At 47.9% G+C, this 18,368-nt stretch overlaps 1 protein-coding gene across 8 annotated transcripts in view; it reads right to left on the bottom strand.

The window, feature by feature from the left end:
• HIPK1 (homeodomain interacting protein kinase 1) overlaps positions 1-18,368 on the bottom strand; it is an 89,572-nt gene that overhangs the window by 29,041 nt on the left and 42,163 nt on the right. For 3 of the 8 annotated variants that reach the window (XM_029574004.1, XM_029573996.1, XM_029573998.1), the window contains exons 9-11: positions 13,514-13,635; positions 5,608-5,742; positions 1,567-1,709 (exon numbers count right to left, since the gene is read on the bottom strand). In XM_029574004.1, coding sequence (XP_029429864.1) covers positions 1,567-1,709; positions 5,608-5,742; positions 13,514-13,635 — 400 coding nt within the window. The remainder of the gene's footprint in view (positions 1-1,566; positions 1,710-5,607; positions 5,743-13,513; positions 13,636-18,368) is intronic. The other 5 variants (XM_029574000.1, XM_029573999.1, XM_029574003.1 and 2 more) reach the window with 5 other exon arrangements.

Here is an 18,368-nt window from a genome sequence, read left to right as displayed (position 1 = left end):
GCATTGGTTCTTAATCTTTTAGATTACTGAAGTTTTTTTTACATCTTTTGTGATAATTTTCTAACCAACGATTACAACTTGTGCAAAAACACCACCGCTAAACTGATTTTTGGAAAATGGAAGCTCGATAATGTCACTCCTTTACTGCGGGTTCTCCACTGGCTCCCAATTTCCTTTCGTTTTCAATTCAAAATTGGGTGTTTAGCCTTTAAATCTTTTTATCTAATCTTTTAGTATTTTATGGCCCAGGTCACTCCCTCAGCTCTTCTCAGCAGGATCTGGCCCGAGTTCCTTCTTTAAGAGAGATCGTTTATAAGTGTATTCCAGAAATGGCTTTTGTCGTTCTTGCCCCTAACTTTTGGAACTCCTTACCACTTACGGGCAATATCGGCACAGGGAAAACGCGGCATTGGGAGAGAAGACGGCACCAGATTTAATATTTAAATCGGGTGTCATGGTAAAAAGGAGGCGCTAGAGAAATAGTGCGTCCCTACTTGGCAGGGGGCCCCAGGAGAGGTGGCTGTCAGCCGGTTAGGAAAATGGATGCTCAATTTTAAGTGTCCCTTTTCCTAACCTGATCGCTGGCATACTTTAAAAGAAAAATTTTTTTTTAAATGATCTCCTCCTTTTTGTTCCTCTGACTTAATATTGCCATGATATTAAGTCAGAAGAAGTACAGAAAAGCAGTAATTTAGGCACTTCTGTACACTTTTTGGACTGCTCAGAAATTAACGCCTGCTCTGGGCAGGCATTAATTTCTGAGAATAAAAATGGGTATGTCAGGTGTACATTTTTTTTTTTGCATCGGGGGAGAATAGCTAATAGCCTCATCAACATAAATTTACAAGTGATGAGCGCTAATTGCTCATAGCATAAGGGGTTGTGGATGCATGTCCAAAACGTGCATCCAACCATGGGTTAACCAGTATGCTCAGCTGAGCGCACTGTATTCCTTCAGCCTGTTTATGTCCTCCTTGAAAGGGAGTATTTTAAATTCAGAAAGTCACTTACATTTCTTTTATTCTGTCAGGCCTTACCTGATTGATGATTTGATTACTCTTATACTGATTTTTACTATTGTAAATTACTGTTTTAATTTTTATGTTTTATTACTGAATCATTTTTTTTTTTTTAATCTTTTAATGTACATCGCTTTGATTTATGTAAGAAAAGCGATTTATTAAATTCAATAAATTGATGATAAACAATGAAGTGTAACGATGGATAATGATAATTTAGATTTTCAGCCCTTCTTTCCAAATACTGCTCAAGATGGCGTAAAGCATTATTAGTAATTCAGGTACAGCGAATCCCTGCCAAAAATGGTTTACAACCTAAGTGGGTACCTGAAGCAACATGATAAAAGAGACTCGCCCTACATCACAAGAAGTGCCAGTGGGAGAAGTGGGATTTGAACCGTGGGTTTCCAGCACATTGCTCTAATCATGAGGTCTGTCCCCCTCAAGACATAACTCAGAAAAGGGGGCTAGGATTGGTTGCATTAATAACGGTCAGTTAATGGACCCTTTCTTCCGTATATAAAGAGCAGAAGTGAGAGCTCCTCACCTCCAGTCCGCGAGCTGCTGGTTACTTCCGATGGTCTCAGGCATCACTGCTGTGGGCTGGACAGAGTTGTGCAGTGCCACCCCAGGGAGCTGCTGCCAGGTGGAGGGCAGTAAGATCTGCTGCGCCGCCCCAGGCCATGCCTGCTGAGGGAGGGGAAGGGAAACAAAACCGGCTTTACACTAAATTGCATCAAGGAACAACAAAAGTTGATTCAAAAACATTTGCAGAGCGTTAACTTGCAGAGATAAAAAACCGACAGATGATTTTGGAAGCATGAGCAAAGGTAGCCAGGGCAGAGCGGATTTTAGACTGAAAAATGACCTTCGAGAACCTGGCCAAATACTGGAAGAAGGGTTTTTACCTCCCCCATTCCCCCGAATTATCTTAGATGCTCTCTTAGGGGGCCCAGTTGAGGCTTTTCCTCAACTGTTCCAAAGCCTTTCATTCTTCACATTTTCTGAAGAATCCATAATTCTACAGTTTTGAAAAAGTGAAAACAAAAAATTGCTGCCTTGAAGGTCAGCCTCTTTGGAATCCTCCTCCTGACACTCAACATAGTTCCTCCTTCAAAAAAAGTCACCCTGGTTGTTTTCTTGGCTCCAAACTGTCTTAAGGAAACATGCAACTGAAAATATTAATACAGAGACAGCAAAAGCAGGGAGAAGAGAGCAACGTAAGATACTTATTCTGGGTACCTTGTAGAGGCTGAAACTGCATCTTTTCTCTAGTATGTAAAATATACAATTTGATCAAATCAAAATCCTGTCCAGAAACACACAGAAAACATCCTCTAAGTGATCAAAACAGGAAATCCCTGAATTGTATATTCACAGGCTCCACTTTGAATACTGCAAAAATGTATTGCGAGATCACTGAGGGGCATCTAAGGCAGTTGTGCTATTGTCCAGTGTCTAAATAAATGATGTGCGCTTTCAGGGAATGGCTGCTGGTAAACAAGCAGACCTGCCCATTTTGGATCAAATCTCCTCCATACAGAGAGATTCTTCAGTACAATACAATTGACCTTAAGCGTCCGGTGCACTGGTGGACATCGGAGGAGCCACACTGCACATGTGTATGCAAGCCGGATTATTTCTGCAAGTTAACGATCCACCGATTACACATACTGGTCCCGGACAAGAAGCCTTCAACACCCTCTGCTGACATAAGCAGTATTAAATAATAAAAGAGGTAAAATAAAAAAAAAATAAAGAAGTTAAAGAGTCACACCATGCGTCTTTCCAAAAGCCAACACCTGCACAAGACAAAGCATATAGTTTAATACACAGCAAGAGCCCACGTTCCCCGCTGGCTGCGAAAACCTGGCGTTCCAAGCGACCAACTGTTGTGACAGAGGAGAGACAAAAAAAAAAAAAAATATGCAAAAGCTCAGCAATGGCTCCAAGGCAAACATACGCAAAAAGCAGCAAAAGGGGAGCGAGCGGGCCTGCCAGCACCGCCAACTCTGAAACTTAAGGTGAGCCCCAAGTCAGATCTTCAAACATGAACCTATATGCTTTGGTTTCTTTTCGGGGAGAGAGGCGAGAACGTGACTGAGGGCTTTCTGGGAGTGGCTGCTCCACTTGGCACGGGAACAGTGTTTCGCCACCAAAGAACAAAAAGCCAGCGAGTGGCACGTGGACCTCTCTTGGTGGGGTCAAGGTGGATGTTTCCTTCCGAGCAAAAAAAAAAAAGAAGGCTTCTGAAGACAATGGGATAGGGAAAAAGAACCTGAAATCGAATGTAAAAATCCTTATTTAGAGGTCCTTAAAAAAATTAGTAGACAGCATGGAATCTGGATTCATACTAAAAGCTGAATTGAATGAAACAGTCTAGGCCAGATAGGAGCAAATGCATTTTAAGCCAGTCTCTTACAGACTGATAATACTGGAGCTAGAGATAATCCAAGGGCTTTGTACAATTTATTAGGAACATTTTGGGAGCTTGGGTGTTAAGTCACTTTGTATAAACTTCATAGGTGCCTTTGTGTGCCTGTTTTACATCAAAGGCTACCATGTCCATAGATCGCACACAATGTGAAACGATTATCCATCCCTCTACCAACATTGGCTAAGGAGAGAAGATATCTGGAGCTCCAGATTCCAGTTCTACCACTTAGTAACTGGTCTCTGACAGAGTGATCCCTCTGACTGTGACGAGGGATGAGCACTGATTGCACTTTTTTTGGTTTCACTTTTTCAGGGTTTTGGAAGTGTTCTCAGTTGACTGTGGGTGCTCGCTGAGGGTGAGGACATGAAAACTCTTAAACTGAGTCATTTCTGAATGCAGAGCATGAGTGGTTGCTTCCAAAACTTTATTTATGGAAGGGGTAGGCACTCCCATCAGGGATCCTACAGAAAACCACTGGGGCTAACTCGCACGGAGTGGCAGCTTCTACTATAAGAAACCTGCTGGGAAGATCGGATGGACCATTTGCGATTTTTCTGCCTTCATTACTATGCACCGTGATATCCACGTCACAAGCCCCCCCCCCCCCCCCCCCCCCCCCCCCCCCCCCCCAAAAAAAAACGAATTTCTGTCAAGAGTTAAGTAAACAGAACACAGGACCTGGAAGTTATATGGCAGCTAGGCTCAACTGTCGCTTTCACACAGCGATGGATCACCAAATAAATATGTTGGGGGAAAAAATGTCAGTGCACTAAAACAGAAATTCAAGAATACAGCGTATTCAACCAACGCAGCTGGCTCTTAAACCTCCAAGGCAATGACATGTCTAATGCATCATTATGTAGGCCAGGATTGGAGGCTCCACTTATAGCTTTATGTTGTTACCTCCTTATTAAGGACAGTAACACTGCAGGATCCTCTCTCAAGGGCCCTCACCTATCGACTGCTAATAATCAGTCAAAGATATTCTTATTTGTATTAGAGCTGTGCTCCAGTTGCTGTCCCACTGTGCCCAGCACTACTGTCATGTGACAACGTGTACCAGGGGACTGGGAGCACTGGGGATACCCACTCCCCATTAAGAGATGTCCAGTTTAATTACAGCCCTCGACACACAAAGCCCATACTATATTAAATAGGTAATATTTCATGATTATTGCACATTAAAACATGACAGAATGGAAAAAAATGCATCAATTGATTTAAACATTTTAGTTTTAAGGGGACAACTGATCTTAGTTCTGGCCAAAGCTCTCCCACGGCCATAAGTCACATTCCAACCGCCTCGGCTCTTCCCCCTCCATGAAAAATATTGTAGGCCTTATGCAATAAGGATCATTTCCACAGGCGCAGAATGGGGGGGGAGGAGTGCCACTGCTGAATAAGTCTCAACCCTGGAAGGCTTAGAAGTCCTAACTCTGAGCTCACCTTTAGTTTTATCTGAGAAATGCAATGTGAGGAAAAACAGGAGGTTTCTGTGGGAAAGCAGCTCCTTCAACAGGACAAGGCACCCTGACAAGTGGTTATAAGGCAAGCTAAAAGGCTGAAGAGACGAAGGTCATTCTCCATTAAGGGTTAAAATATCTCGATTGCTAAAGCACTGAATTTAAAAAGTGTTACTGATAAAAGTTAATAAGGGAGTCAGCATCATGAACAGACTTTTACATGCAAAGAAGCTTTTAACAGCAACTAGAGAATAAAAACACTGATTTGCATTTTGGCCATCCAGGAAGCAGACCCAAGCTAAAGGCAGATTCCTTTCTTCAGCAATTAAGGAGCGAAGATACAAGAGAAAGCAAAGAACAGTAGTACCAGGGCCTGCAAAGTACTTCTGCCGAAAACAGGAGCATCGGAGCACCGGGATCCTTTATCTTACAAGCCACAATAGAGAGAGAGAGAGTCAGGATAGCGCTTCAGCCAGTGTCAGGGGGGGGGAGGGGGGGAAAAAACCACAAAAACCCCAATGAGACATTAAGAATGAGCTGCTTAAAGGATGTAGCAAGAACACAGCCACGAAACGGCACATGCTTCTACACCTTGTCGCACGATCTACGAAAAAAAAAAACGGAACAAAACAAGAACAAAACAAACTGAAATCAAACTGTTTGAAAGCTCATTAGTGTACACAATTACCAGTACTGCAGCAGTCTGTTCGAGTAGCGCGGGCCGCCCGGCTGCGCAGTTCAGGGTAAATGGGACCGCATACTGCGGCGTGATGGTGGCTACGTGTGGATGAAGAGTTGCTACCATTAGTGGTGTGCAGCTTCCCTGAAACGCAGATTAGGCAGTGAGTGAAACAAACTGAACGCAGCTGGGTTCCACGCTCTTTCATGGCTCAGGCTCGGGGATGGATGGAGAAGGTTAAGCTGCTTCTGGGCAAGGGGCCTGGGCAGCACTAAGGGACACTTCCATCCCTACCAGGAGCACCCAATACATTTCACTTTTGCGGGATTAAATGTCGGGTGGGCATGCTCTCACAAGAGACTGCAGTCAAATGGTCTTTTGCTCCTCCCCTGAGTGAGAACAAACCTTCCAAAAAATCAGGTTCAGCCAATCACGGACTGTGAGAAGCCTGGAAGCAAAACATTATGCACGTCATCAGGAAGTAGCACAACACAGTTTTCAGAGGAAAGGAACATTAGTCTGTAAAAAAATGTTTCTTAGCTTTACTGCTTTGCATTTTTCCCCCAATCTGCAGCTCCTCGCTGGAATCCAGAACAGAAGCTTCTTATGGTATTTTGGCACGTGTAAACCTCCCCCCAGTGGCTCCCTACTCCAGTCCCATAGGCGAAGCCATAACTAGTGCCCAGGGCAAGCAAGAGTATCTGCACCGCTCCCCTGATCCCACTCCTCCTCCTCCGCTCTGGGAGGAGGACAGTGCACTCTTCTGCTTGCGCTTGCGCTGCAGTCAATTTTCCACTCCCCCAAGGGGCTTTGCGCTCTGGGCAGCTGCCCCTCTTGCTCACTCTCAGTTATGGCCCTGCCTAGAGGCTCCCAAACGATAAACATTCAGGGACACAGGTTAGGTAACTCTGGAGCAGAGAACCATGGGTCCCAAAGTCAGCATGTGGTACATACACACAACCGCAGGTGCACGCCCAACTGCGTTCCAGTTTAATACTGGGGAAAGGAAAATTAGTTTCTTACCTGCTAATTTTCACTCCTGTAGTACCACGGATCAGTCCAGACTCCTGGGTTTTGCCGCCCCCCCCCCCCCCTAGCAGATGGAGACAGAAGTTTACCAACAAAGCTCCGCCTTATCTAGGCTGGTGCCACCTACAGTCTGGCAGTATTACGCAATGTCACAGCAGAATGGATTCCAAAAACCCAAACTAACTACATACAGTAACCTAACAATTGTAAACCGGCTCATGAAACCCCCAAATGGGACCAGTACCCAAGGTACTCAGAAGAACTCGACTGATCTGCGAGAAAAAGAACTCATGAAAAAATAGCCTGGACTCTCCAATTTCGGTTAAGACCCAAAATAGGGAAGGACTCTGGACTGATCCGTGCTACTACAGGAACGAAAATTATCAGGTAAGAAACAAATTTTCCTTTCCTTGTATGTACCCGGATCAGTCCAGACTCCTGGGATGTACCAGAGCTTCACTTACTTGGGATGGGATCCGGAGAGGCCCGCTTGCAGTACTCCTGCTCCGAAAGCCCCTGTCCCTGATGCCTAAACATCCAAACGGTAATGTCTGGCAAATGTATGGAGCGACTTCCACGTAGCCGTTCTACAAATTTCCTCTGGGGAAACCTTATGACATTCCGCCCAGGAAGCAGCTTGAGATCGAGTGGAGTGAGCCTGAAGGCCCACGGGCAATGACCGACCGCTCGACAAATAAGCAGAATTTATGGTCTCTTTCAACCAGCGAGCTATCGTAGCCTTAGAAGCCATATTACCCAGTCGAGGTCCACTCCAGAGCACAAAGATGATCTGAAACCCGGAACCCATTGGTAATTTCCAGGTAGCTCAGTAAAGCTCGACAAACATCCAACTTCCGAAAATTCTTAGAACAGGGGTCAGATCTCTCTAGATCAGAGAAGGCTGGAAGCTCCACTGACTGATTTAAATGGAAAGAAGACACCACCTTGGGAAGAAAGGAAGGAACTGTACGCAGGGAAACTCCAGAATCCGAAATCCTCAAAAAGGGCTCCCTACATGACAAGACTTGAATCTCCGACAGCCAGCGCGCAGAGGCAATCGCCACCAGAAATATCACCTTCAACGTGAGATCTTTCAAGGTTGCTCTACGCAAGGGTTCAAAAGGTGCCGCACACAAAGCTTTAAGAACCAAGTTTAAATTCCAAGACAGACTCTGTTCTCTCACTGGAGGTCTCAAATGCTTCACTCGCCGCAAAACAACGAGAGACATCAGGATGAGCTGCTAGGCCCACCCCTTGTATGTTACTACGTAAAGAACCAATCTTAGCCACCTGTACTCGCAAGAACTCCATGACAAGCCCTTCGACAAACCATCCTGAAGGAAGCTCAAGATGTCGGATACTCCCGCCCGGGTAGCCACAACACTCCGAGCGAGACACCAAGCATCAAAAACCTTCCAGACTTGGAAGTAAGATAAAGATTTAGAGACCTTACGGGACCGCAACGACGTAGTTACCACAGCATCCGAATACCCCGGGACTTCAATCACTTCCTCTCAAAAGCCATGCCGCTAGACAAAAGAGTTCGACCTGGTTGAAACAAACCAGACCCTGATGGAGCAGGTCTGGTAGCTCCTGAAACCTCAGAGGACTGATGGCCAAATTGCCCAGATCCGCAAACCACGGGTGGCTCGGCCACTCGGGAGCTACTAGAATCACCTCCACCGGAAGTAATTCTATTCTGCGAAGAGTTCGACCAATGAGTGGCCAAGGTGGAAACACAAAGCAGGACATCTACTGGCCAGTGGAGAACCAGGGCGTCCACGCCCTCCGCTCACGTTTCCCTGCGGTGGGCAAAGAAGCGTGGCGCCTTGGCGTTCTTGAGGGTCGCTATTAGATCCATGCTGGGTGTTCCCCAATGGGCACAGATGAGTTGAAAGGCTTTGTCCGTGAGCTCCCATTCTCTGGGATCTGGACAATGTCAACTGAGGAAGTCGCACCGATGTAATGACGGACCTTAGTGTTTCCATACGGAAGCAAGGATTCCGCAGGCATCTGTTGACCCGCTAGAGGTCTAGAATGGGGCGAAAAGTTCCTTCTTTCTTGGGTACCACGAAATAAATGGAGTACCAGCCCTTTCGAATCTCCACCAATGGCACTGGCACGATGGCTCCGAGGTCAAGAAGCCACTGTAGAGTCTCTTGTACTGCTCTGCGCTCTGGTGCCTGATCGCAGGGAGAGACCAGGAACCGCTGGTGGGGCATGCATGCAAAATCTAATGCGTAACCGTGTCTTATCACAGAAAGGACCCACTGATCCAACGTGATTTTGGTCCACTCCTCGTAGGTCAGAGTCAGTCTGCCGCCCACCACTGGGACAGAGGAATGAGCCGGCCACCCATCATTAAGAGGTCCTTCCACCTGGCCCGTCCTGGCCAGATCCAGGCCTACCAAAACGCCGCCCCCGAAAGGACAGAGTGTAGGACTGCTGCCTGCTGGCGTTATGACAAAAGGAAGAAACTGAGCCCCGAGAAGTCCGGGGCCTCTCACCTACGTGAAAACGAGACCTGGAGGGAAAAGCTCCTCTCAACTTCGGCTTATCTTCCAGCAGACGAATGTACCTTATTCTCACCCAAGGACTGGACCAGGTTCTCCAGCTCCTTGCCGAAGAGCAGCTTACCTTTAAACGGCAGGGAGCCTAGTTGAGCCTTGGAAGATACATCTGCAGCCCAGTTGTGTAACCACAAAAGACGTCGTGTGGACACTGCCGACACCATGGACCTGGCCAATGTGCGAAGCAAATCGTAAAAGGCATCCGCACTGTAGGCAATGACCGCCTCAAGACGCCCCGCCTGGAGGGCTTCCTCCTGAGATGACGACTCGTTAGCAAGGAGCTGCTGCACCCAACACAGACCTGCTCGCAACGAAAAATTGCTACACATCGCTGCCCGGATTCCCAGTGCGGAGACTTAAAAAAATCTTCTTTAAGATGAATTTCCAGCTTGCGATCCTGCAGGTCCTTAAGGGCTGTTCCCCCAGTGACCGGAATGGTGGTCTTCTTTGTGACCGCTGCCACTGCTGCATCCACCTTAGGAACCCTTAAGAGCTCCAAGGCCTCCTCGGGTATGGGATAGAGCTTATCCATCGCCTTCGCCACCTTAAGGCCCAAGTCTGGAGTGTCCCACTCCTTAAAAAGTAAATCCGTTGCTGAAAAATGGAAGGGGGAAGGACGAAGGAGGCCCCCATAGACCCAACACCACAGGGTCTGTAGCTCCTAGGTGAGACTCCTCCTGAGGAAGCTGAATTCCCAGCTCCCCCAAAATAGCAGGGATAAGAGGTCCCAGTTCATCTCTGCGAAAGAGATGGACCACCTTCGGATCATCCCCACCACTCCATGGGTCCCCCTCATACTGCCAGGCTGCTGCTCGGCCTCTCCCTCTAACCCCCCCCCTCGGGGTCTGAAAAGGTAACTCCCGGTCTTCTTGGTCCTCCGAATCTGAGGAAGAATCGGGATCAGCCACCAGGGTTCTTAAGGGTTTAGGCTGCTGGCCAGTCGAGGAACCCACATCCTGAGGGGGCTGAGCCCACTTCAGAGGCCGGGGATGGGAGTCCAGGAGGAGAGGCCGTTTCTTACTCACCTTGTGAGCCTTAAAGGCCTTATGCATGAGTAGAATAAAATCGGAGGAAAATGACGACTCCGATGATGTATCATCCATGTCCCCTGCAGCAGTATCCTCAGCATTAGGCCTGCCACTGTCCGCGGGCCTGTCTCTCTCAGGGACCCCGCACTGAGGGGACAAACTCTGGGGAAGTCGTGCTCCCCAGGCGCTGCTGTAATCACTGGCACCAAAGGAGTCAAAATGGCGCCCGCAACTGGGACCGCCGACCCCGAGGGACCTAAAATGGCGCCCGTTCCCGCGCTTCTCGGAAATGGACCAGGAATCGCGGCCGGCAGCTCCCCAAAGGCACCCATAATGGTCTGGACCCTGAGGACTACCCCCTTCGGAGGCGTGAAGGCACCCTCACCCCTGGAAACACACGAGGCGCACAGGCTATCCTGTGATCGCGCCGCAGGCCTGACACGCGGCCTGATGCAGCATGGGAGCAAATGAAAAACCGCCACCAGCCCCCCGAAATCACGGCGAAATGGAGCCAAAACACACACACACCCCGTGATTGGAAGGGCCATGGGAGTCGAGTCGCACTACCAATAAAAAATGTCGTTTTTCTTTTACAAGTACCTGTCCGGCAGCCTCAGGTCCTGAACCTACAGGGGGTAGTGAGCCGGGCTCCCCGATGTCACCCCAGTAGCTGAGTGTGTTGCCAAATGGGTCCTCAACCCCCAACACCAACGGCCTCTGTAACCAGGGGGGGATGGTCCCCTCAGGACCTCACAATCCCCTGGGAGGTGGGAGACCCTGACCTGCAGGAACACACTGCTGTCCGTCTCCTTAAAGACTGTCCCTACACTTTTTATTTATTTATTTTTTAATTTGTTTTTAACTTTAACCTAACTCTATCCGAACACTAGGCTAGGCCCTAACACAGACTGTAGGATTTGCACCTCCTCCACCTGCGGGAGACAGAAGAATACTGCCAGACTGTAGGTGGCACCAGCCTAGGTAAGGCGGAGTTTTGTTGGTAAACGTCTGTTTCCATCTGCTAGAGGCGGGGGCAAAAGCCAGGAGTCTGGACTGATCCGGGTACGTACAGGGAAATTCGCTTTTCAGATAACTTATCCCCGAGCTTCATACCATGTGCAGTACAATGAGCATAGAGATAACATTTTCATTTTGGCATATGTTCCTATGTTCTAGAATTAAATGGATTATACTGAAGGGAAAAACCATAGACAAGATGCAAGGAAAAAGCAAACACTTCTAATTTGCTACCAAACTGGTCTAGGCAGAAAAATGTGGCAAACAACATAACCCCAAAACAGACAGAATTAGTAAATGTACAAGGGGATTTAAACCTTTGGTAAGACTGTTCTGCCCGGGCCCCTTTCCAGGTATGAATAAAGAACTGTCCGATGCACTGGACTCCCATCCCAAACCCTGCTCTGGAATCCCTCCGCACCCCGCCAGGGAACTTTTCAGGGGACTTGGGGTGGTAAAGTGCTCAGGGTTTTGGATCCAAGAAGAAAAGGGGAGGGGGAGGGGATCTTCCTCTTGAAGGGGGTCCTCTGGCACCTCTGCACTTCTCAGACGGATCGCCTTGGGGAAGAGGTGAGTCAAGCACTGCTGATCCCTAAAGGAGCTGCTCACGCTCTCTAGCACAGACGTGGGAGGGGGAGGAAAGCAAGAAGCCTGCTCAGTACTCAATGTGACTGCTCTCTTGTGCAAGTAGCCACGGAAAAGGGCTTGCAAGGAAAGATAAAAGGGACAAAGTCCATCCCGGCACATGCATGCAGTAGGCTGTGCATGTGCTGTGACCCCCAACTCTTCTGGTGACAGTAAGAAGGGGTAAAGAGCTGGTCACTGTGCTAGGGTGATGGACAGGGCAGAATGCTAAGCACTAGAGCAGAGGTGGCCAACTTTGGTCCTCAAGAGCCACAAACAGGCCTGGTTTATAAGAACATAAGAACGAGGGTCCATCAAGCCCAGCATCCTTCTTCCAACAGTGGCCAATCCAGGTCACAAGAACCTGGCAAGTACCCAAACACTAAGAAGATCCCATGCTACTGATGCAATTAATAGCAGTGGCTATTCCCTAAGTAAACTTGATTAATAGCAGGTAATGGACTTCTCCTCCAAGAACTTATCCAAACCTTTTTTAAACCCAGCTACACTAACTGCCCTAACCACATCCTCTGGCAACAAATTCCAGAGCTTAACTGTGCATTGAGTGAAAAGGATTTTTCTCCAATTTGTTTTAAATGTGCCACATGCTAACTTCATGAAGTGCTCCCTAGTCCTTCTTTCAGGATATCCACAATGAATATGCATAAGATAGATTTGCATACAATGGAGCAGGGCATGCAAATCTATTTCATGCATTTTCACTGTGGACATCCTGAAAACCAGGCCCATTTCTGTCCTGAGAACCAGGAGTTGGCCACTCCTGCACTAGAGTATAGAAAAGATGGGCCAGCATGCAGGCAAGGCAGGTGGAGGGATGTGAGAAAGCTTTTAAATCACAGTTTGATTTGACTTAAAAGATATTTCTCTTCTGGCTTAATCTTTTTTGCTCTAGTGGTAATTACTGTGTTTTACGCTACAATTTAGAGAGAACTACCTAGCACACAAGTTAACCTCCTGGCCATGTTCCTTCAGCAGGAGTTTTTGATCTTCAGATGGGAAGACGAGTGAATCTCACATCTCCGAAGGTGGACATTACTCTGTGCCAGTATGTGCCTTGTGCAAAGAGCTTCATTAAACCAGCAGCACTTTGCTTTAACACCTGGTCGGATCTTCCAGTAAGGAGCACAAAGAAAAGCATGACTCAATTTCCTCTGCAGGATTTTTAAGTTTTGGTTGTACTTATTACTGACCAAAGGAAGAGGTTCATCTCCTGTGTCCACTCTTCCATCCAGATCATGCGACCAGTTTGGAATGCATTTAACAAAATGATCAGAGATAGCTGGCTCTTGATTAAAGTGCTGTCTTATCCTTTAAAAGGACAGCAGAAAGAGAATCTAGTAGTTTAGAAGTCACAGTAGCACATAGTTTGTTGAAACATCAGTCACTGGGTGATCAGGCAAGAACCGCTCTCAACTTCAGTGACCTTCCCAGACCATCAGGCAAACGGGAACCTGGGAAATCAAACCCAGGACACCTACTACAGTAGCCCATTCCCATAGAATGTTAGAAAACAAAAAAAACTCCTACCATGGACATCTGAAGTAAATATTTTCCAGAAAAAAAGGAGCTCCATTTAATTTAACCAAAAATGTCCCTTAACTGGCTTCCCGCTGGTGACAGGTTTACCTGAGTGAGAACTCCAGGCTGTATCTGTAGTGGCTGCGCTGCTGGCGCCTGTGGTACTATGGGAACCGTGTTCTCCATTCGCACCGGAAACGCAGAATGTTTCGTGGTTGCCTGAAGCCCTGCTAAAAGAACACCCCAAAACAAAAAGATTACCTGGGCATATAATCAGAAACGTGGCACAAGACAGACAGAACTGAGCTCACCCCCAAGGAAAACTGCGTGCATTCTGTTTCTCAACTCTGATCTCCCTTAAATCACATAAATCCAAGGTATACAGGGAAATTCGTATAAACAATATACATCTCTAAATTTTACACACTATATTTATGTCTGTGGATACACATCATTCAAAAGTCAGACTGTGTCAATCATGAGTAGAACGCTGCAATTCCTGGCCTTCCAACGATATAGGAGAAAAGAGATCACAGATTTGCTAGCATAAAGCAGGGATCCTCAAACTACAGCCTGTGAGCCACATCCATCCCACACAGCACAATTCTTCTGGCCTGCCTACGTTAGCTAGAAAAACAGCTGGCGCCGCATGGATTGTGCCGGTGCATGACTGGAGAGGACCCACACATCACAAAGCCTGGGTCGGAGGGGGCTGGGCCTGTGCATCATTGGCGGTCAACAAAATAAAAGCCGCTTGCGTTGTGCGTGGCCTCTGTATCCTGCTGTTCCATCCCGGTCGCGGTCCTATCTGCCTTTGCTATGTGGACTTACCGGGGAGATACGGCTGCAGCCCGGACCGGTGTTATCACTGAAGGGCACCCAAAGAAACTAGCCTGTGTCACGTGCCCAGCATAACATGAGGAAGGGGGCAGGCAGAGGAGAGATGATGCTGAGGGAAGGGGGAAAGGGGGAGTTGGCTGCTGAAGGAATGGAGGAGATGCAGAATATATAAAAAAAATTTAATAAAATCAAAGATCTGTTAATGTCACTCCTCACCCCTCCTTCCACTGAGCAAATAGCACATTGCAGAAAGCAGAGAAGAGTTTGCTATGTGGGAAGGGCTGTCAGAAACAGGAGGCCCGGGTTGCAGGGATCTGGTTTGGTTGTGAAGTGGTCACAGTCCCACAAAGAGCTGGAACCTGTCTCGTGTAAAAGCAGCCTGTAAACTATTTCCGGATCAAACTGGAAATTGTTTTCTTGACATTAACGAAAGGAAGAAAAAAGAAAAAAAAAATCTGTTCTTACCTACCAATTTTCGTTCCTGTAGTACCACAGATCAGACTCCTGGGATGCACCAAAGCTGCCCTAAACCGGGTGGGACTGTGAGAGTCCCGCTCAAAGTAAGTGCACTTTCCCCAAAGCCCATGGTATCTGGAGCCTGGAGAAAGTGGCCGCTCTCCAAATCACTGACATTCAGCCCAGGATGCCACTTGCGACCGAGTCGAGTGAGCACTCAGACCCTGAGGCACCGATCGTCCCACGCAAATGTTTGCCAGAACTATGGCCTCCTTCAATCACCGCGCTAAGGCGGCTTTCGATGCTTTCTGCCCTTTCTTTGCACCACTCAAGAAAATGAAAAGATGACTGGATACTCTAAAGCTATTAGTGACCTCCAGATACCGCAATAGTGTTTGCTTCACATCCAGACTCCTCAACTCCTTATCCAAAGCAACCATCCTATCCAGATTTGGAAAGGCTAGTTCTCCACGGACCGAGTCAAATGAAAGGACAAAACCACCTTTGGAAATCCAAAATCTTTAGGAAAGGATCCCTACATGAAAGAGCTTGTAGCTCCGAAAGCCACCTAGCCAAACAACTTGCCACTAGAAAAACAACCTTTAAAGTAAGATCCTTCAAAATCGCCCTGCACAGTGGCTCAAACTGCCCCACACAACGCTTTAAGAGCCAAGTTTAGGCGCCACAGGGGACATACTCTCTGCATCGGGGGACATAAATGTTTGAGACCCCGCAGCCAGAGGCACCCCGTGCATCTGGCCTCTAAGGCACCCCAAGTCAGCCACCTGGACCCTTAAAGAGTTGAAAGCCAAACCTTTCCCCAAACCTTGCAGCAAAAGAGACAAAATGTCGAATCGGATCCTCGCTATGCTCCTTGCACCAAACCTCGAGCACCTTCCACGCCCGCACATATGCCAAGGAGGTGGACTTCTTTCTTGCTTGTAACAAAATGGTAACAACATCCTCTGGATAACCCTTTTCTCTCAGGTGCCTCCTCTCAAAGGCCAAACGGCGAGAGAGAAGTGATCCGTCTGATCCAAAAATATGGGAACTTGGCACAGCAGGGTGGGGAGATGAGCCAGACTTAGCAGGCCGTCCACTGCGAGACTGACTAAATCTGCGAACCACGGCTGATGAGGCCATTCCAGCACCACCAGAACTACTTGCCCCAGATGAATCTCTATTCTTCACAAGACCTTGCCCACCAGCGGCCATAGCAGGAATACATACAGGAGAATTCCGAGGCCACAGGAGTAAGACATCGACTCCTTCTGCCCCATGCGCCCTCATTTGGCTCAAGAACCGCAGAGCCTTGGCATCCATGCAAGGGACTCCCCCCACCTGCGATGAATCAGGAGCATGGCTTCCTCTAACAACTCCCACTCCCTGGGATCCAACTGCTGCCGACTGAGGAAATCCACCTGCATGTTGTCCAACCCCGCTATGTGGGAAGCTGCCAGGATCTCCAGATGGCACTCTGCCCAGTGGACTAACTCCTGGGCATCCTGCACAACCACCCAACTCTTGGTACCCCCCTGTTGGTTGATGTAAGCCACCGGTCGCATTGTCAAAACTCTCACTGGCCTGCCCCAAAAAAGAGGCAGGAAAGGCCTGCAACGCTAGATGCACCGCTCTCGTCTCTAGACAGTTGATGGACCATGTCGTCTCCTCCAGAGACCAGTGCCCCTGCACCCCCAACCGGAGAGCCTGTCATTGATTGTGACTATCATCTAACGCGGGACCTCCAAGTCTATCCCACGGCCCAAATTGTCCCAACACAGTCACCAATCCAGACTCAGCATGGCACTTTCTCTAAGAGGCAGCGGTAGATGAAATTGCTCAGATACTGGATTCCACACCTGGAGAGCAAGGTTGACTGAAGTGGACGTATATTAGTGAATGCCCAAGGATCCAATTCCGAAGTGGAAGCCATAGACCCAAGAACCTGCAGATAATCACAGACCCTGGGAGCTGCCCTGCTTAGCAATTTGCCAATCTGTCCCTCAGTAAGAAAAACTCTCCCAAGCCCGGTGTCGAAACACGCTCCCAGAAATTCCAGAACTTGAGACGGCATCAGCTGGTTCTTGTGCAAACTCACAACCCAGCCCATGGACCGTAAGCGCTGCCACCACTCGACTGACTTTGCGCGAATCAACCAGTCATCCAAATATGGGTGAACACCGAAGAGCTGCAGCCACTACGACCATCACCTTTGTAAAGGTCCTCAGTGTTGTTGCTAACCCAAAGAGCAGTGTGCAAAACTGAAAATGATCTCCGAGGATCATGAATCTGAGAAACCTTTGATAGTTCGGTCAAATTGGAATGTGGATACACGCCTCGGTCAAATTTAGAGAAGCCAAAGATTTCCCTTTGTGCACTGCAGCGATCACAGACCTCAAGGTTTCCATCCGAAAATGGAGGTACCTTGAGTGCCACATTCACCTTCTTTAAATCCAGAATCGAATGAAAAGCACCGTCCTGCTTTGAGACCACAAAATAAATGGAATACCTTGCTGCTCCCTGCTCCTCAACTGGCACTGGGACGATGGCCTCCAATGAACGGAGACTGACAGTTTCTCAAACCACACATCTTTTTTGCTTATAAGTGCGAGGGGACCTTATGAACAAATCCTTTAATGGATGTGCAAATTCTAAAGCATAACCATGTTCTATCACACTTAGGACCCACTCCGAGAAAAAATGTTAACCGACATCAGATTCTTGGAATGGAGGAGCCTCGCTTCACTGGGAGGACTTGGAACTGGAGGCTCCCTGAACGATACCATTTCTGATTGGTCTACGGCCTTGAAAGAACCGATTCCAAGACTGCTGCCCCCCAGCACTTTGTCTCTGACCTCCGCCCGAAGGACGAGACTGCCAGGGGCATTGGTTCGACCAGAAACAAGCCCTTGCCAAAGAGAAACCCCTGCCGACCTTCAGCTTATCTTCTGGCAGCTTGTACCCTTTGGTCTCTCTGAGAAGCTTCACAAGCTCTGAGAAGCTTCCCCTTAAAAGGAAGCAATCCCTGCCGAGACATGGACAAAACATCCACAGAGCAGTTCCTTAACCACAGAAGCCTTCTAGTGGAGACCACAGACATCATAGATTGAGAGGAAGTGTGTATGAGATCATACAAAGCATCCACACCGTAGGCCACCATGGCTTCCAGTCTCTTGGCCTGCGTTAGTCCTCCAGGGATAACAACTTCTTGGACTGTAATTGCTGCATCCAGCGCAAAATGGTCCGGAGCATAAAATTGCGAATGCCCAACGTCAACACCTCAAAAATTGTCTTGAGGTGTACCTCCAACTTCTTATCCTGCATATCCTTAAGCGCCACCAATCCCGCCACCAGAATTGTCGTCTTCATCACTGCGGAAACTGAAGCATCCACCTTTGGCATCCACAAAAGACCCAAAGTGTCTTCCGGCAATGGATACAGCTTCTCCGTGGCTCTGCCAACCTTCAAACCTGTATCTGGAGTCTCCAACTCCTGAAGCATTAATTCCTTCACTAACTTGTGGAAAGGGAACGCTTTTGTTGGTCCCCCTCAAGCCCTGCATGACCGGATCCACTCCCTTGTGGTCCGAATCAGCCTGGGGCTCTTTAATACCCAGTTCATTAAGAACACATGGTAATTAAAGGCCACAATTCCTCCCAGCAAAAAA

The sequence above is a fragment of the Rhinatrema bivittatum genome, chromosome 12 (assembly GCF_901001135.1).
Source record: "Rhinatrema bivittatum chromosome 12, aRhiBiv1.1, whole genome shotgun sequence".
Taxonomy (NCBI): Eukaryota; Metazoa; Chordata; class Amphibia; order Gymnophiona; family Rhinatrematidae; genus Rhinatrema; species Rhinatrema bivittatum.
The sequence above is the reverse complement of the archived record's forward strand: the minus strand, read 5'-3'. Positions and strand labels throughout refer to the sequence as shown.